The following is a 20,858-nucleotide window of genomic DNA, read 5'->3' on the forward strand; positions in this document are numbered from 1 at the left end:
AGAAAATAACCCTCCCCCAACAAGCCTCCCCCAAAGGTCCACACCTCACTTCGGGAAAAAAATCTCATAAAATATTAATAGCATAAAAAATGCATATCCAGAGCCCTCATCAAGAAGGGGCTTTCGACGTTAAACTAATATCGAAGAAAATTAAAGACCAGGGGCTACAGCCCCCCCCCCCCGACCCACCCTAACTCCCCCCCCCCCCTATGCTTTATTAACCCAACCCTCCTGTTATGATTCAACGTGCATACACGGCACATTTATATTATTCATACTGTTCTGTTCTTCTCCCTCCTCAGGCCCCCCTCCTGAACCCTGCACCCAAAACCGAGCCAAACCAAGACCGAGCCGACACCTCGCCTCTCTCTGCCGTCGCGCACGCCGCTAAGTGTGTGATCTTGAAAGGACATGTCATCTATAATTCATGTCACTCATCTCGTGTTTACAAGTCGCCGTGTGTACGCTTCTCATTCAAAGCGCTCAAGGCCAGCACGGCCTCTCACACATGAATCATAACGCTGGCCGCTGACGACCCGCTCTGCTCGCGTCGCGCTCCATCATGCAAACGATCCGTCGCTCATTGTTTCAAGAGGACGCTTCATGGTTTCGGAGTGATGAGTGCGGGTTGTAACGTCGGAGACAGTGCAGCCGCCTCTTGAGTCTGTTCTGTCATATTGATATTCGATGTAGACTTTATAGACAAATGAACTGCATTGCTTTCTTTTTGGTCTCCGCGGCAACAGGTCTGGTCTTGTGCGTTGCTTTCCCCGCCCAAACAGGGGACCCCTGTTTAGAAGTATATTGAGAAGGGACAAATACATTGTACATTGTCCTCATCCTCCTCATCTTCAAACAGCTGATCCGGGGTTGGGTCGCGGATACATTGTACATTGTTTCATATAAAATATATAATAGATGCCATGCATACAGGGTTTCTAGTCAAGACTAATTTGCAACCCCTGTCACTGCTGAAGTCATCTCCGATACGGTGTGACAAGGATATCTTGATGGGTGTCTGCAAGGCAAAGGAAACCTCCATAATTAACATCATAACACTTCAGCTACTCTGCCGTCCGCACTCAGGTGGTGAGGCGGTTTGGCCAGTTGCCATGGCGACTGCTAGACGCCGTCAAATTTTCAAGGGAAGACGCAGGGCTAATTTTCTGATAGCAGGCCACCCTCTGTCACACTCTAGATATAAGAGCCAGGCTCGGAGGGAATTAAGTTAAAAGCCCGTGAGGACGGCACTTTTCTGTTTTGATTCCCCGATTCTGCATTGAACCAAGGTCATGCAAGACAGATTAGTGAATGGGGCTTGTATACCACACAATGCATCAGTGGATTTTTTCGGGTTGGCCATCATATTGAGAGGACTCAAGAGATTTGTAATACTGTAAAATCCTATTACAACGTAATATACCGTAACTTAGTCTAATGAAAACATTTTTGTGGTCGCATGAGAAACGCTGTGGCAGTTTCAAACACAACAATGTCTCCCCCTAATTCTTTTACGATTAATTACTCAACAATAACCAAAAAAGCATGACTATTAACATAATTGCTAACTTTCCAGTGCTCCTGTGCTTCCAACATGGAGGCGGTCATTGCGATGTGAGGTAGAGATGAATGAGCCTTATAGGACATATCTTACTGACACAGTGGTGTATAACATACCATAAGTGAGTCAAAGTAAGAAAGTGACTGGAAAAAATAAAGTCAATCTTAAGGAGATAACTTAGGTAGTAAAAGTCATAAAGTAGCTCAAATAAAATGTAGGAGGATGTCATGTAAATAAATGTCTGTTGAGTCAATATCAAGCCCCGAACAAGGTAACACAATCATGCATACGGCTTATGTTGTTGCCATGGTGACTTGTATAGATATTTTATTTGTGAACAATGTTTAATTGAACTACTCACAGAGACCATTGATATAACATTACAGAACAAGATATGAGCAAATATGTTTGCACAAAAATAGAATCCATACAATTTGTTGTCACATACACATATTTATTCATTGTTTATTTCATTTATTTTAATTGATAATCTTAGTTTGGCATGTTATTGTTGATACAATCGATGAACTGGCTGAAGCTTATTACAACGTAGGCTAGGTATTACTGCAAAATCACTGTTCAATTATATAGAAACCACAATGTCCTTATGAAGTCATTAGTACCTGAACAGAACAAAACAACTAAAACAGGCTTTTTACAGATTGTTGTTACACAAACTTCCCAGTGTTCATATAGAAACCGATATCATCTATCAAGAACAACAGTGATTATCAAAAAGTAATGCAATATTACACGCTATGCAGGTTAAAGAATGCGATGTAAGAAGTTAAAAAGCTGAAAACTAAAGATGTATTCCAATAAAGGTTGAATCAAAACGACATAAAATAATGAAACAGAAACTTCTGGAAATATAGAATATATACAGCAGTGAGAGCCTGCAAACCTCCCAGACAGAGCTCCCACATTGACAGCCCTCTGAACCAAGTCGGTCGTTACATCTGGGCGAATATCTGCGGCTATCTTTCCTGCTAATGGTGGGTCCCACATCGTTCCAGGGAGCTCATTCCATGATGTGTGTACAGCCACAAACCAAGCCGGTTTCTCTGAGCTTATGCTTTCTCATAAGATCAGTTGTGGGGGAATCTACCCAAGCATCTTTTAAGAGGTACTCATGTGATGAACAATCAAATACACTTCCCGATATTGAGATGAATATAAATGTTTTTTCACTCTTGTTCTGGGTTTTATGGTGGCTTGATATCATCATGTCATCATATTATGTCATATCATCAGGCGATAATCGTTGAATCAATTTAATTATTTGTCATCCATTATTGTTACACATATGTATTCTCGTTCGGTGCACGCCGATTATCTTGAAAAATGCGGCAGGAAATTATTATTATCTGGCGGCCTTCTTATGACATAATGTGGTTTGGCATGATACGTCAATTAGGCTGAGGACAATAGTCACAGAGCAATCGGGTCTTATTTTGTATTATTGATGTAATCATGTGGCTTCCAGCATTCAACAGCTCCTCAGTGCATCACATAGGACACAACAACGTATACAAAGCAGCTCACCTATAGTTAACCTTTAAAAGGAACCTTTCATGAAACATATCAAATCGGTCCCTCATTAGCTAAAGAAAACAACGCAAAGACAAAAACAACAAACAGAATGGTTCAGCACTTGTCATGGAGAAGATTACAGGCTGAAATGATTAGCTCATCTCATTATTATTCCATAATTTACAACTCCTTCCTTGTTCCACTAACTGATACCCTTTCTTGATGCAAGAGCAGCAGTGATACAATGGAAAGGTTTGAAATATACGACAGACAGGCGCTTCAAAGAGATTAACAGAGAAGGCGTCTTATGCGCATCACAAGCCCTGCAAAAACCCAAAGTACTGCTTACTGGCTCCGTCTTAATCCTCTCATGTCTTCTGTCAGTCTCTTCTTTACGTGATGAAAAGAGAAGAACCAACGATCAAAGGGTCCATTGTGGACGTTAAAATGTCGGATTGGTTTGTTCAAGCCTGTGTACTGTACGTGTGATGTGGAATAAGTGACAGTTGGCCAACCAAGTGCCTTTTTTGATCTTCTGAGGGCCCCTAGTCACATCCTACTTGAGGCCACTCACATATGACTTATCAAACCCATTTTCTCAGCTTTGATTAATTCTAATGTATTTATTTAGACATATTTATTCGCTTTTTTCATAATTGTCATTGAGCGCTTTTCTCCCGACTCCATTCATCGTGGCCTAAGCCAGACAATCTATAGGCGTCCTGGGGGGATTTTCTCTGTGGATAGATTGGCAGAATTGTTGCACATTTTAAGATAGAGGTTAAATCAGTCATGGGAATCCATAAACTATAGGGATAAACTTACTCTACACAGCCCAATGCAGAGGGAGTCACCCCAAGGCCAAGACTGGGAGTCTCACATTAAGTATTGATTTAACTTATTTTCATTGATTTTGTCCCTGCGTGACACATACACATACTCTTAATTAAGATTAGTTTCATCGTTGCTGTCTATCGGCGCACGTAAGCAGATAGCAAGCGTAGCCAACATCTGGCTCATCTCTCTTCTCAGCATTTCAAACATCAGAGGGGAATACAAATGAGAAGTTGGCGGGGATTCAATTTTGATGTACTTCAAATGCACTTTCCTAATTCGTTTCGGAGCACTCTGGTGACATTTTTGACACCAGTCTCGATCTCGATGTGAAATACAGAAGGAGATTGTTGAGTGTGACCCACATGATTGATTGTTTGAACGTCAGTGGGTTGAACATTACAGTTCCCGTCACAGTTGGGAACGCACAGTTTAGAAACACATCATTTCAATAGTGTCTTTGATACGTTTGCATCAAAAGGCAAATTAGTCCCAGGGACGATTCCCTTCTTATTATCATGCCGATCGTTCCAGTGATTCGCTGCTGGATATGTCCATGAACAAAGCTGTAGCTACAATATTCACCACAGCACTCGACACAACACTGACGAGAATGAACATTTTTGCTACGCGCTATTTCTCTCCTCTGGTATGTGAAGGTATCCTCATGAGTCACGCAAAGCTACTGAGGTGGAATAAACCTTGTTCATAATCATTTAAATATATTTTTATTCAAACGGCTTGGCAGATAATTGGCAAATTTGAACTGTACCTTTAATTGATAATAAAATTTGTGATTCAGGCATGAACATGCAAACTGATTTTAATCACCAGAGTCTTCAGAGACGGAAGCATGTTTATGGGCACCGCTGGGAACAAATGTAAACATCGATCCTGCTCCGCATGAGGTCAAGAGCTCTCTGTTGTACGTAGCTTTGAATGACAGATACTTGACTAATAAAGTCTAAACTAAAACAGCAAAGCGAATCAGGACCACTATGAGCTTTATAAACAGACATATTTTATCGGGCTGGCTTATCAACATGTTTGAATAAACACTGTGACTGAAATATATTGAAATGCAGAAATAGTTGCTAATTGAGGGGAAATGCTCCATGGACCATTAAATCTGGATCCAATGCATTTATATTGGCTGTTGTATTTGTGTGATGATTCTCTGTTAGTTGCAGGATGACCGTGATCATGTCAGCTACATATTCAGCAGTGTTTGTATGACGTTTTTAAAGAGAAAAAACCTCAGTGAAGCGTATTTGATTACAGAAAACATTTGTTAAGATCAACAGTTGTTAAGACGCTAAGTGTGTATAGGCTTCTATTGATGATCTTTGTGGTCTTCCCCATGTGAGTCCAGTGTGTATTCTTTGTCTTTGTGGTCTTCCCCATGTGAGTCCAGTGTGTATTCTTTGTCTTTGTGGTCTTCCCCATGTGAGTCCAGTGTGTATTCTTTGTCTTTGTGGTCTTCCCCATGTGATTCCAGTGTGTATTCTTTGTCTTTGTGGTCTTCCCCATGTGAGTCCAGTGTGTGTACCCTTCGTCTTTGTGGTACAGCTGGATATTTTACAGTTGTTTCAAAAGTCAAATGTAAGATGTCTCCATCGCCACGTCTCCCCCGGCGTCTTGATTGATGCTTATGTGGTCCAACAGCTCTGCTTGCTGTCACCTACCACCCCCTCACCCCTCTCACCCCCACAACCCCCGCCCGCAGAGTACAGCAGTGAGAAACACCAGTCTGAGAAAAGGGGAATCCACTGAACACTTTTAGTTCAGTCCACCCACAAATGCAGGGAACCTTAATAGACAATTACACCCCCCCCCCCACACACACACACACGCACACACACACACACACACACACACACACACACACACACACACACACACACACACACACACACACACACACACACACACACACACACACACACACACACACACACACACACACACACACACACACACACACACACACACACACACCTCTGTCTGCATTTTGTTCCTAGCAAGGCTGGCTCTCCTATTCTCCTGGGTTTCAAGGCTGATGTTCCATCCATAGCTTTTCAGGATGAAGGCAACAGGAAAGGAACGGGTTCTCTTATTCCCTTGATGCAAAGTCTTTTTGAATCCATTATTAAATGATGGACCATGATGAAAATGCTCTACACGGGTTCTTTCAGAAAACGCATTAGGTCGGGGCGATTAGGCGATTCTTTGTAGTTGTTTTGTTGTTTTAAGTCAGTGGCTGCAATCGAATTGGCTATGCATCTATTCAGCAGGAGGAAAGAAAGTCAGTCCATCTCACTCACGGGCCGCTGTTGGAAGGTCCTGTTTTCATCCAATAGACATTATCCTTTGTTTCCTTCATTACAAGACCCTTTCTTCCATTACTTTGTTTCCGACCAATAATGAGCTCTGTAATGTCGCCTTCTGTGTCATTGTTCTGGGTAACGAAGAACCCTCAAGACAGCCCTTTCATTCTCCGTCCAGGCCTTCACAGTACATTTCCAGCTCCTAAAAAAACGACCTCCATTCTTCTTTGCAACCGGAGAACTTCAACTCTTTATGAAAAGACGATCAAAGCAAAACCCCGTTAATCATTGAAGTTCCTACACTGCTCCTCTCCACCCGGTTGGAACGACTCCCGAATCCCAGACGGGAAAGAGGATTAGGGTGTGGGCTGTTGGCCTGCTTCGCCCCAAACGGCGGCAACCTCAAAACTCGGTGGTGGAGATCAGGGTGATCTCCGACTGCAGGTCCTGCTGGATCCGCCTGGCGCCGCCGAAGCCGCCGGAGGAGGCCGGCTCCATGCCTAGTCACGCCGGGTTCTTCCGGGCGTCCGACGGGGCGCACACTGACACGGGCTCCCTCGGGGCCTGGCGGCCGCGGCCCAGGCTGCGCGGGTCGGCGCCGGGCCGGCAGGGCACGCAGAAGTCCCGGAAGCAGCGCTTGAAGTTCTCGTCCAGGAAGGCGTAGAGCACGGGGTTGAGGCTGCTGTTGGTGTAGCCCAGGGCGATGCACAGGTGCCACACGGCCACCACGAAGGGGTTGCGGTGGTCCACCTCCACCAGGGTCTTCACGATGATGAAGATGTGGATGGGCGTCCAGCACACGATGAAGGCCGCCACGATCACCAGCACCATGCGGGTGATGCGCCGCATGTTGCGGTCCTTCTCCTTGGAGCCCGAGAGCAGACGCACGCTGCGCAGCCGCAGGATCATCAGGCCGTAGCAGCCCGTGATCACCATGACGGGCCCCACGAAGGCGAAGATGAACACGCAGATCTTGGTGACCGTGTCCCAGTACCAGTCGGGGTCGGGGAACTTCAGCATGCACAGGGTTTTACCTGGAAGGAGTGGGGGGGGGCAATCAGGGCGAGAGCAAGGGAGGTGTGTGTGTGTGTGTGTGTGTGTGTGTGTGTGTGTGTGTGTGTGTGTGTGTGTGTGTGTGTGTGTGTGCATATTTCAGAGGGTCTGTGTGTGTGTGTGTGTGTGTGTGTGTGTGTGTGTGTGTGTGTGTGTGTTTGTGCGTTTGTATCAGAGTGTGTGAGTGTGAGTGTCTATGTGCACAAGCAACACTAAGCACAAAAATCGGGAGATGACATTCTTAAGATGTCTATACGCGACAAGGGAAGATCAAATCACAGTTATCACGCAGGCCATCATTTAACGTAACAGCCCGGGCATTGTGAAATGTTAACAATCCCCGAGACGACGACGACGAGACAGACATCAGGAAGCGTTTGTCAAATCAAAGTCAGCTTCATTGCCAATTCCAACCGACGTACAAATAGAATGATAAAAAATGTGTTGGTCTCTGACCCACTGTGCATTAAGTATAAAACGATCAAATGAGGTAAAATGAAATAAAATTCATAAGTAATATTTATAATCAATAAATTCTCACCACTGTCCGTCACCTTGGTGACCGCCATGACCATGATGGGCACGCCGATGGCCGACGACAGCACCCAGATCAGCACGTTGATCAGCTTGGCCTTGGCCGGCGTGCGGAAGCCCAGCGCGCGCACGGGGTGGCACACGGCGATGTAGCGGTCCACGCTCATCATGGTCAGCGTGAAGATGGAGGTGAACATGTTGTAGTAGTCGATGGCGATCACCACCTTGCAGAGCACCTCGCCGAAGGGCCAGGTGTTCATCAGGTACTTGGCGCTCTGGAAGGGCAGCGTGCTCGTGGCCAGGGCGTCCGCCAGCGCCAGGTTGAAGATGTAGATGTTGGTGGCCGTCTTCAGCTTGGTGTACCTGGTGGGTGGGAGGGGGGTGGAGGGGGTGGAGGGGGTGGGGGGCGGGGGAGGTGGGGGTGGAGGCGTGGAGGGGGAGGGGTGGGAGGTGGAGAAGTTCGGGGTTGGGGTGGGAATGGAACGTTATTGATTTGAACTGCTGTCGCACAGTATCCACAGTAATCCACAGTAATATTTCACTACGGCCGGCTCCCTTGAACAGAAAGGTACTTGCATGTGTGTGTGTGTGTGTGTGTGTGTGTGTGTGTGTGTGTGTGTGTGTGTGTGTGTGTGTGTGTGTGTGTGTGTGTGTGTGTGTGTTCAAGGGAATTCTGGTCCCCCTTCCATTCATCCGTAACGATTATTTCAGCTCAATAATTTCCCACGGATGTAATAGAACCATGAGAGAGGTTGTTAGCCTACATATTGATCTAGCAGCGGGTCATATTTTACCACAGCAGAACGCACGCGGGGGCCTCGTGAGAGCCCGCGTTCTCTCTCTCCTGTCCAACGGCAGACGCCTTAACGACCCAGGCACAGCTCAAGCATCCACTAAGGTACAATGATCCTGGGACACGCACACACACGCACGCGCACGCACACGCACAGACACGCACGCACACGCACAGACACGCACGCACACACACACACACACACACACACACACACACACACACACACACACACACACACACACACACACACACACACACACACACACACACACACACACACACACACACACACACACACACACACACACACACACACACACGTGTGCATGGCTACAGTGCCTCTGCCTCTGAGCAGATGTGTGGTTGCAACACATGTGACATTCGGATTGCATTCGGATCAGGCTGCTGGCTCCCCGCAGAGCCCAGGGGAACCGGAAGGGCTTCAGTTTCTTTTGAAGGGTGTATTGTTGAAGGTTGTTCCTGAAAGACCACACACACACACACCAACAATATTGGGAACAAGTGTTAGCAAGAGGCATGCAAACCCTGCTTTATTGCTTGAATTGGCCTCAGGCAGCAGTATGGCACCAAACAATGATTGTTCACCTTCTTAAAAAATACACTACAGCCCAATAAGAACAGCTTCCAGGGGGGCTGCTCTCGTACGCTATTATAAAATAATGCATCAGGCGGAAAGTCATTGTCTCGTGTTTGGCGTGGTTGCAAACTTAAACCTGTCAAACATATCTGTATGACAGCTGCATACATATCTGTACATTGTTTTAGATTTGAATTTTTTCTTTTTGACCATTTTGTGTATCTTTTTAAGGCAACATTTCAAAGGTCTCAGATAAGTGTTTTTTGGGAGAGACATGTTGAATAAATACATCATATTTTCAAACTCAAAAGTAATCGTTTGAATAATCGTGATTTCAATATTGACCAAAATAATCGTGATTATGAATTTTTCGAAAATCTAGCAGACCTACCTGTCATTGTATGTCAGAAACCAGTCAGTCTATGCCACGGTGTGATACAGCGTGACCTACTCACTTCACAGCTGTACGTAAGAGAGGGAAGATTACTTTTTAAAATTGCTCATTTTGAAATCCTGCAGAGAAATAACTGGTCTCCCTCATTGTCAGAAGAAATACCCCACCACCATCTATCAGCCCTCATTTTGTTTAAAACCCATTGAATCTGAGAGATCTTACGCAATGCATTTAACAGATAAAGGGACCATTCTGACCTAGTTATCCAGCAATCTAATTATTTTCTCTGCCACAATCACAAATATAATTGTCATATCCTAACTAACGCATTCATGTTCACAGCTACAATGGGCTTTTTTAAAGTCATTTTGGGCCAATTGAACATTTAGAATCCAGCAATTGTTAATATCATTCATGAAGCACTGTTCATCCTACAAGCGATAAGAGGAAAGGCAGCTATATACGCACAAACAAACCATATGCTCATATATAGATATTGAATACCCAACACATTAATATTTATAAAAGCACAATATGAAAACTGCTCCTGCTCCATCAGTTAGAGTCTTCTCATCTCAGCAACTCCCCCTCCCACCACCTCCAACACCAAAACCATTACCACCACCAACACCACATGAGGTGCAACAACACAGCATGAAGCCCAGCAGGAGTTTGGAAGAAAAGATCAGAAAATAGAAAAAGATAAAAAACCTCTTAGGGACGCGATGATACGGGAGGTGTTCACAAACGACTTCCATCAGACGAAAGAAAGATGGCTCAATAGTGCAGGATCACTACTACATACTTTGAGGCGTAGGTGCATTTCCCAGAGAGTTTGTTTCATTCCCTTGGCAGATTCATACCCATAATTGAGCTGCATTTGGAAGCTCCCTTGTGACGAAGTACGAAGATCTGTCACGCAGACAGCGAAGACTCAAGGTGTTTAAGTCCTCTTAATGGAGCGACGTGTGCTGGGGATGACCAAGAAGGCTTTGAATGAATTGCATACTATGCATAGTAGCGGAGGATTGTGGAAGACAACAGGGAGTATAGCGTCTTCGTTTAGACTTTTTTATCATGTGACAGGAGTCAAACCAGGACAGCATTTGGGACCGAGAGGCGAGTGTATTTTGGAGACGGGGCTGAGCAGGCAGTAGGGCTGAACATAAAAAAAAAAGAAAATAATCTTTTTGCAATTATTTAGACCAATATTGCGATTGCGATTTAGCAGGTGATTTCCATAAGTTCCTTATGTTCTGTATTAATCACTAAACACAAGCAATAAATCTTTCTAAAGTCTGACCAACACCACATTGGAAGCAGTCAATAAAAACTGCTCTTTCCTTTAGGCCAGGCCTATGTGTTGAGATTAATTGATGCATGAATTTATATTATAACATCTTTATTTAACTATTGAATTGGAAAAGAAAAATAAATACAAATCTTACTGATCTCCAGTCAGTAACAGTAACAAATCACTTCTATGTTTTTTTAAGATTGCAAATCACGTCCTATTACATCGTGACGTCGTTTTCCTTTGATTAATGGTTCAGCCCTAGCAGGCAGTCCTTGTTTTTCTTTCGGGCGCCTCCAGCGCCGGCCTGGTTCCCCAGATAGGGTGCATGATGCGGGCCCAGAGGGCAGCCCCCCCCTGGCAGATGTGGCGGGGGAGCTCCACTCCCACCTAAACACCGTGTTCCTTTCATCATGGACAGCACAGATTGGGTTTATGCAAATCAACCCAATCTGGGCTGATTTGCATAAACCACCACCTGATCTGACGGGGGAGGTGGTGGTCGTGGTTGAGGTGCGTACGGGTGGAGGGTGGTGGAGGAGGTGGTGATTTGAAGCACGCTTCACTGCACCTCACCCCATTAGCCCGCCTTGGGGGCTGTGCGGCATGACTGTTGGCACAGTGTCGTGAGGGCCGTAAGAGGGGCGTGTGGCCCTTCGGTCTGTCCCCCACTTGTTTGATGGCTGGCGATGACCATGGGCACAGGGCTCGGATGTGGACGTCCTAAACCCCCTTCACCCCCCTATAGCCCATCAGAAACCTCCTCAGTCATCATGTTGAGGGATGTGAGTCCACGCCTCCATTCGTAGCTCCCGCTACCTCACGTGCTTCTGCCCAACAGATGAGTACTTTCTCCTTTCCCCCATCCCCCCCAAACAAACCTGGTGTCTAGGTTTCAGCGATGAGAGACGGGTGGACACGGCAGAGATGCAGTGGGTCCGCTGTCGTGACCACTTTACTAAACCAGCCCTGTGGCCAGCCGTCACTGACCATGGCACTTGGTCGATCCCGCGATAAGTACTGGTCAATGGAACGTCGCTGCACAGCACGCCGCCTCGTTGATCAGCGTCTCCGTGACCGACCGCACCCCGACCTCCATCAAGTGTGGCTGTATGGGCAGGATTTACGTTCAAAAGCACCCGCAAACATTTTTGCTATTCTCTATTTCTGAGTCAAAATATCAGTATAACAACTAGGAGAATGCCACTCTGTCATTCGAAATAAACGACATATCGTGAATAAACGTTGAAACATTTACTTAAGATTTCTGAGTCACGTCAGATCCATTTTCACCTGCAATGGTGGAGAAGACAACAACTCCCCTGTTCCCACGCTTCTCATGACGTCATCAAACTGCGACTTTTGTCATTGTTTTAATGGAGATACCCCTAGCGGCAGAAATTACATACCATACCATTGACATACATCCCTCTGAAAACCTATATCGCGAATAACGGGAAGAGGAGAGGATTATGTCACTGCAAGGCGAATCCAAAATAAACAGCTCGAGCGTGTCTCGCAAAGCCAATAACATTTGTTCACACATACAATGTGTTATTAGTGCCTGCCTGTTAACTGTTAACCCCCGTTCCCCTTTGGCCTTTGCGGTTGTTTCGGAGCAGAAAATGAATTGCGACAGGCATGCCTCTCTCGCTCAACTTCCCTTCGTCCGTAGGCTAAAATATTTTTGGGGCGGGCGTGTGTTATAATTAATCACATGGCTGATTAGTCCTCTCTCACCCAGAGAAACCAAATTTCTAGAGGGTCGACCCCACGTGAACTGATTCCCCGCCATTGTGCATTGTCTGCCTTGCTCATCTAACAGTGTTCTCCTAGCCCTGTCCACCTTGGTGCTCTTCTCCCCTTGTTCCCTCTCTCTCTCTCTCTCTCTCTCTCTCTCTCTCTCTCTCTCTCTCTCTCTCTTCCCCTCATCCCATCTCTCTCTCTCTCACTCCTTCCCTCGTCCCATCCCTTTTTCTCTCTATCCTCTTGTCCCATCCCTCTATCCTTCTCTCTCCTCCTCTTTTCCCATCGCCATCTCTCTCTCTCATCCCTCTCTCTCCTCTTGTCCACACCCTCTTTCTTTCACTCTCTCGCCTCTCTCTCTCTCTCTCTCTCTCTCTCTCTCTCTCTCTCTCTCTCTCTCTCTCTTCCCCTCATCCCATCTCTCTTTCTCCTTCCTTCGCTCCATCCCTCTCTCTCTCTCTCTCTCTCTCTCACTCCTTCCCTCGTCCCATCCCTTTTTCTCTCTCTCACCCTCTCCCTACCTCTTTCTCTATATCTCTCTCTCCTCCTCTTGTCCCATCCCTCTATCCTTCTCTCTCCTCCTCTTTTCCCATCGCCATCTCTCTCTCTCATCCCATCCCTCTCTCACTCCCTCTCTCTCCTCCTCTTGTCCACACCCTCTCTTTCACTCTCTCGCCCCCCCCCCCCCCCCCCCCTCTCTCTCTCTCTCTCTCTCTCTCTCTCTCTCTCTCTCTCTCTCTCTCTCTCTCTCTCTCTCTCTCTCTCTCTCTCTCTCTCTCTCTCTCTCTCTCTCTCTCTCTCTCTCTTGTAAAGGTACGTCTACACGTTCCAATACATCCATACTGAGAGCGAGGGGGTCCTCACCACTGCTTTCGGCGTCTCAACGGGTTATCAGCTATGCGTTTTAAACCGTGTATTTCCTCACAGTGGCTTCGGCAACAGCTCAGGACGGAGTTAGCTAGGAACCCGAGCCCCCTCTCTGCTTACTACAACCCCCCCCCCCCCCCCACCCTCCACACCACATCACAAACCCAAAAGGCATCCTTAATAAGTTGACCATGTACGCTGTGGCTTATTTTAGGGGTGAGGGAGAGACCATATGAGATTAGAGGGTGATTAATGTGAGGCTGATCATAGGCAGGCTTATGGGACATCAAAAAGGAACCCCCCCTCCATTAATGTCCTGATGGCCCCTCCAGCCCTGAAAATAAGTGCTTATTCCAGAGTTGTTATTTATTATTCAGCGTCCCGCTGTGAGCAAAGATATAGGAAGCTTGTTGAAGGCGGCTTATATCAGGACTGCATGTGTGTGTGTGCGTGATTATATGCTTTACTATAATTGGATAATGTATGTGTGTGTGTGTGTGTGTGTGTGTGTGTGTGTGTGTGTGTGTGTGTGTGTGTGTGTTTGTGTGTGTGTCAATATATACGTACCATATGGATAATAGGTGTATGTGTGTGTTTGTGTAGGTGTCATTATACTAGAACATGTTGATAATTTGTGTGTGTGGGCGTGTGTGTGTATTAATATTCTGTACACTATAAGGATAATGTGTTTGTGTGTGTGTATGTGTTTATATTCTGTACACTATATGTATGTGTATGTATGTGTTTATATACTGTACACTGTATGGATAGTGTGTGTGTATCTGTTTAGATACTGTACACTGTATGGATAGTGTGTATGTGTGTGTGTGTGTGTGTGTGTGTGTGTGTGTGTGTGTGTGTGTGTGTGTGTGTGTGTGTGCGTGTGCGTGTGTGTGTCAGTGGCTTTGGCCTTTAGGCGAACATCCATATGGAGGACTACATGCCAAACTAGTTTATGTACAACACAAACATCGGGTTTGCAGTGCCGTTAATATGATACATCGGCCAGCCAGCGCCGAGGTGTGGCTGTGGAACGAGATCCAGCAGCGCGGAGCAGTTTGACTCAGTTTACATCACATACTCTTCACTTGTGGAGAGTACAGTTATCCTATTTTGATACTGGAATCTCTCTGAGGAGCAACATCAATCCTAAATGGAGGCAAGATAATATGTCTTGAGAATTTCATTTAGGATAAATCGTACGCACACATACACACACACTCGCTGGAACAAGCACACACACACACACACACACACACACACACACACACACACACACACACTTGCATGGACACACATACACACAGACACACACTAACAAAAATACACCTACACACTCGCACACACTAGAATAACACACACACACACACACACACACACACACACACACACACACACACACACACACACACACACACACACACACACACACACACACACACACACACACACACACACACACACACACACACACACTTACATAGACACACACATATAGGTTTTCCCTTGTCGTCACGAGTATTTGTCCCCCATATGTGATATATGGTATGTGTAGCTTTATATGCCAAATTGGCCACATAATTGGATATTTAGTTCATTTTATTCCAGCACATTAATCATGTCATATTTCGACTCTTCCCTTATGCTCGTCTGAAGTAAAATCAAATGTTGCAGGTTGCAGATTGTGGAGAAGATGACGACTCTCTTTTCGCACGACTTATTACGCGCGTGGACAATCCATGTGCCCAAAGGCGCACACTCACGCATACCCCCAAATCACACATACACCCAAATCACAAGACACTCACACAAATACCCAAACAACCATACACTCAAAAAACAACCAAATCACATGACACTCACAAAAACACCCAAATCACACGACATTCACTCACACATATACCAAAATCACACGACACTGACGCAAACACCCAAATCACACGCTACTCACACAGATACCCAAATCACACCACACTCACACAAACACCCAAATCACACGACAATCCCAAATCACATGCTACTTTTGACAACCCAACTGTAACGCGCAAAACGCATGCAGCGCGCGCTCGAGTCGCTCCAACATTTCCACAACTTCTTTCTTTCTTCTTTTTTTTTATCCATTTGTTCACATTCTCTTAATGAATCGACTCAAACCAGGGTTTGTCGGTGGAAGTGAACCAGTCTTACCTGACCACCCCGTACATCACCAGGATGTTGCCCAGTAGTCCCACCACACAAATAACGGAGTAGAGCGCCGTGATGGATATGGCTATGATGATGCCGCTGGCGCTTCTCACCGGGGTCGGTAGCACGGTCTCGTTACCACCGTAACCCATGACTGACATCTCGTCGGTGACATTGTACGGAACCACGGAGTAGAGGTCCGCAAGATCAGCGCGAGGCACCGTAAACGTCTCCATACTGCGCGCGAGGCTTATTCTCCCCGGCTGCTCTCCGCTTAAATTGCGCGCGCGGGGTCGGTGCTGGGAAATTGCGCTCGAGGGACAATAAGCGTAGTTCTGGAGACTTCGGATCTAAAGGTGGAGCTCGGTTGTGGGGGCGTTGAACGTAGTTCCTCCCCGCTGAATAACGTGTAACGATAAAAACGTAAAAAAAAAAGGGGGTCTGTACAGCTGGAAAAGCGCACTTTATGGAAGTCAAACTAAAGGAGCGCTGGTTCCGGATAACCTTGCCCCTGTTCCCTAATCTTGGTAGCGATGTAGCTGGAGGTTCACTTGTTCACAGCGACTATCCCAGACTTACACCTCCCAGCCCTCTGTTCACGCTCTTATAACCGCGCGTCTACGTCAAGGTTGCGTCGTTCGTGAGAGGAAAAAAACAAAAAACGCGCTCTTATCGAAGGGTTCAGACGAGCCTCCGAGGGCGTCATAAATACAAGGCAAAATAACTATGCCTGTGGCTCTATAGGTAGTCAGGCGGTAGGAGAAGGTGAAAATATCTTAGAATAACGGACACACAACTTAAGGTGTTTTAGATGTAGCCCTTACACACTGTAGGCTATTATATAGGCTTCAAGCCATAAAGTGTTATTTAGACAATTATGCGTGCGAGGCCATCCGACGCACGCACGCACACAAACGCGTACCTGTTTGTGTATGTGTGTTCATCTACGAATCTAAATGACTATTATGTAATAATGTGCAATTTTCAACGTTTTTATTTAGTTGCGTTAATTGAACAACATTGGTGAAAAACGTGAATAACAATGATAGAAGACATATCACTCCCACGACACTATAATCATAGACCTACATGTTAACTACACATAATGTCAGTTTGCTCCATACCTTTGGTCTGCGTCAACCACAGTATTGAACACTACAGGACCGACAGGGGGGATGGGAATTGCATTGGGGGTCTTGCGGCTGGACAAAGCCTTGTCGATCGCCGGCGCGTTCAACCCCACTCATCAGCCATCATCCAGTAGGTCTGCTCCATCCTGGGGGAAATGAATGTCAACCGGTTTCACAACCCGTGCGTGTTGGCATTTCACTGAGCACAATGGGTCGTTATAGGCTGTCGGAGGCTTTGATTATTCTACCTATAGCCCACCCCTCTGTTTCAACCAGAGCCAGCGTATTTACTGGATTAAGGCTGTCCAAACGGCCCTATTGGGTTTATTGACCATGGTGAACGCTAACACATAGACCTGTACAGGCAAACGATAAACTCATTAAGGAAACCAACAGCATGCGTCATCGTTTAGTTTGGAAAATCGACTTAGAAGTTCGGATGCTAAAGCATAGTCTTTGTAGCGGGCCAATCATCAAGGTACTTAATGTGGAGTATCTATGGAAACAGGGCTTGATGGGATGAGATACAATGCATGAAGCCTACATTGCAACGATGCAGTCGAAGGCCAGCCATTAAGTAGGCCAGGCCTAACAAGTCGAGTCAGATGTTCCTGAAACCACAGATGCTTTGGCATTGGTGGCCTAATGTCAGCCTTTCATTTGAGGGGGATATGGCCTCGTCAGCTTATAATTAACCGTTTTGACCGGTTACGGTCGTTAGGAAGGCTGCGAGGCTCATCTACGCTAGACTTTGCTTGATGAAAGCATTCCCCTAACAGAACCGTCCCCTTCAGAGAGCAAAGGGAGCGGAACGTTCTTCAGCTGGGAGCGTTGCTCTGAACGCACTGCAGTGGAGAGCGACGAAGTGGGATCTTTATGGTTCTGGTACGGTGGTTTCGGGGCCAGGTGTGACCATGTTTGATTCAGAGGTACAAGGTAAACAGACATGCACTCTGGAGGTGGTTCACGAAGAATCTCCCACACCCAGCTACACCTTCAGTCTGATAGGGTACGGCCGGAATGGTAATGAAGCCATGACTATAGGGTGCGATTCAGCGAACCAGTCAGAACTGGTGTAAGCGATACGAACGTGCCTTCGAATGAGGTTAAAATGTCAGCTTTAATATCGTGTGGTTTAATGTGGTAATAGAACAATGAATCAACAAGGAATTAAAAAGATGAATATAATCTCATGAAGAGAAAACCTGTCTCTTTCGAAACAGCACAAGGCTGACTGCTTTAGAGGACCACAGGTAAACAACTGTCATAAAAAAATATGACAGAAACCGTTGTTTCGCACAGCTGAGGAGGCTGTTTGACGAGTCTATTCAAACGGTCTACATTTTGCACAGTTTCATCAATACTCCAACTTCCATATTTCAGCCTCCGAGGGCAGGAATCTTTCAAATCATTGATTTGATTGATTTGTTGATTGATCGGATGAATGAATGGTTTCTAGTTATTGTTATATTTGACAGGCATGTTTCGGCACCTTTGTTTGTAACAGCTGTCAAAAGCAATCTCCGTCAGGACCCCATTAGCCTGCTAATCATTGGTGCATTATTCATGGTGATAGCTTCTAGATTACTTCCTGATTTAGATTGAAGCGCATTGCATTGACAGTTGGTCTTCAGACATATCTGCCGAGCCTGAAGCAATTTGTTTTGGCCAACTAAATGCAACAACATCGGAGTTGTCAAGCACTTACGTCGAGATGATAATGTGTCTGGAAGGCACTTTTCAGACATTTCAAGTGATAAAAGCGAGGCCGGGTGAGATTGAATATAATGCGGTGTTACCCACTCATCTCGGGTGCATTAGTTTGCATGTGGACAGCATGTGGATCAGGACGAACTCTGGATGCCCAAGATGTTGTTACAACTTTTTTTTTTTTACATAATATCTGTTTATGGATTCATATTTTGCCTATTGTACAATTTCATTCCATGTTTCTTATCTTTTGTGTATCTAGAAGCTCTCAGGATGTGAACCCTATAGGGCCGAAGCCCTGCTATTCGGTTGGTGCTGCTCTGGGCCCTAACCCCCCTATATCCTTACCACCGGGCTTCAGCTCCACCCCGCGATAAGGACTCACATTTCCGTGCTCTCATGTCAGCCCTTCCCCACCCAACGCTCGTCTGCGTCCCTTTAAAACGCTGCTTGTTGGCGGCGACAGCCGAGGCTTTTATTCACTTTTAGCCCCAGTGGAGGAAGCCATAGAACCACACACACACATGCACACACATACGCACACACACACACACACACACACACACACATAGACATACACACACAAACATACACATACACAAACACACACAAACATACAGAAACACACACATACATAAACGCACACATTCACATACATACACACTTACACAAACACATAAACACACACATACCTATGCAGACACACATAAACACACACACACACACGTAATTATGGATTCATCTTGTTTTTCACAGGGGGGGGGGGGGGGGGGGGAAAGACAATAAACAAAAAGAGCTGCATCAGAAAACCACTGAAACGAAGAGTTGCTCCTTCCACTCACCGCCTCATATAACTGGGGGGGGGGGGGCCCTCGTCAGCACCCTGGGACGAATCAACACTGAGAACAGCCTCTCTCCGTCTCCAGCTCGCCCTGCAAGGTTTCTGCTAGAGGTAGACAGAGGAGAGCCGCAGCCCGTTATAGCACTCATCTTAGGAGTCATCTTAATCCACAGCGACAGCCGGCTTGCCCTCAACCTGCTCTCATTGGCCGATGGATGTGTTTTGGGCAGGCAAGGGGGCGGGGACTGGGGGGTGGGGGGGTTGTGTTTGGAATGCAATTTAGGCCCACTTAGATCTCACAAATGAGCCTGCAGCGATGTCGGCTGCTTTCGGCGCTTACCTGACACGCACACACCCCCCCACACCCCCCCCCCCCCCACACACACACACACACACACACACACACACACACACACACACACACACACACACACACACACACACACACACACAAATACACACGCACACTCACAAATACACTCACACTCAAAAAATACACACACACATGTAGACACACACACGCACACTCTCATTATCAACATAATCTATAACAAGGCGGGGGCATGGAAGTCGTTATTGCACCCACTCCGCCAACCCCACCGCCTCCACCACCGCCCCCCACCCCATCGCCCCCATCACACCGAAGGGATGCATGAGGTGACTGCCGAGCCCCGGCTTGGTCACTGTTATTCTCAGCTCTGACGTTATAATGAATCAGATATGCTTCGGTAAGCTGTTGGCCATCTGTCTATTAGAAGGGGGATACGTCAAACTACGGGATGAATCATAGTCGGGCCGACCTCAAACGAGGATTTGTTACTTCGCTAGAAAGAAATCTAGTCCACAACGTCTTCAATAGTCGAGTTGGGAGACACGTTGGAACATTGCGTTGGAACATTGGGGATTGGGAGGATGTATTGTTCATGAGTGATAACGCAGCATTGTTTTCTAGATGGCAAGGCCTGTAAGTTACAGTGTTTTGTTTCTGTTGGGGTCCTCTGTGTTCAATTTGCGGTGTTATGTTTTGCTTTCAATGAATATCCTGATTGTTTTTTTTGATAACCCCTTTGTGTAATGGCAGTGAGACTATCCAATCATTTGTGGTACACCTTCATGCATTGTGTATCGCAAGAACTCACAATGTCAGGTAAAATAGAACGAAGTAACCATTAAAGATGATCCATAAAAGTAAAATGCAACAGCAACGTATGTTAGTAGAAAGACTACACACCCACAGGTCGCATAAGTGACCTGCTCCCCTTCTCTCTCTGCAATGTACCAATAGCACTGAAGCTAAGGTTAGCCACCAGGATATAGTCACATGAGCAGCGGGAGTAGCTCGTACTAACTAAATGTTACTTTACTGTTTGGAGACAAAACTAGACTTTTCCGAATTGAATCTTTTAAATCTACAAACATTCTTCTAAAATTTTTTAATTCTGATACTGACATGAAC

The 20,858-nt window shown here is 46.0% G+C and overlaps 1 protein-coding gene across 1 annotated transcript; it reads right to left on the minus strand.

Moving 5' to 3' along the window:
- Nucleotides 1–2,821: 2,821 nt before the first annotated feature.
- Nucleotides 2,822–16,433, minus strand: oprd1a (opioid receptor, delta 1a). Its single transcript, XM_060043708.1, has 3 exons — nucleotides 15,725–16,433; nucleotides 7,850–8,205; nucleotides 2,822–7,289 (listed from the first exon to the last, which is right to left on the minus strand). Exons 1-3 carry the CDS (start codon nucleotides 15,955–15,957, stop codon nucleotides 6,760–6,762), a joined length of 1,119 nt encoding a protein of 372 aa, XP_059899691.1. The 5' UTR covers nucleotides 15,958–16,433; the 3' UTR covers nucleotides 2,822–6,759.
- Between the last annotated feature and the right edge of the window lie 4,425 nt (nucleotides 16,434–20,858).

This window comes from Gadus macrocephalus, chromosome 22 (genome assembly GCF_031168955.1).
Source record: "Gadus macrocephalus chromosome 22, ASM3116895v1".
Lineage (NCBI taxonomy): Eukaryota > Metazoa > Chordata > Actinopteri > Gadiformes > Gadidae > Gadus > Gadus macrocephalus.

Coding starts and splice junctions, on each gene's coding strand:
- oprd1a (XM_060043708.1), bottom strand. CDS start 15,957: ATGGAGACGTTTACGGTGCCTCGCGCTGATCTTGCGGACCTCTACTCC. Junction 8,206..15,724: donor GTGATGTACGGGGTGGTCAG/GTAAGACTGGTT, acceptor CCCACCCACCAG/GTACACCAAGCTGAAGACGG. Junction 7,290..7,849: donor CACCAAGGTGACGGACAGTG/GTGAGAATTTAT, acceptor CACTCCTTCCAG/GTAAAACCCTGTGCATGCTG.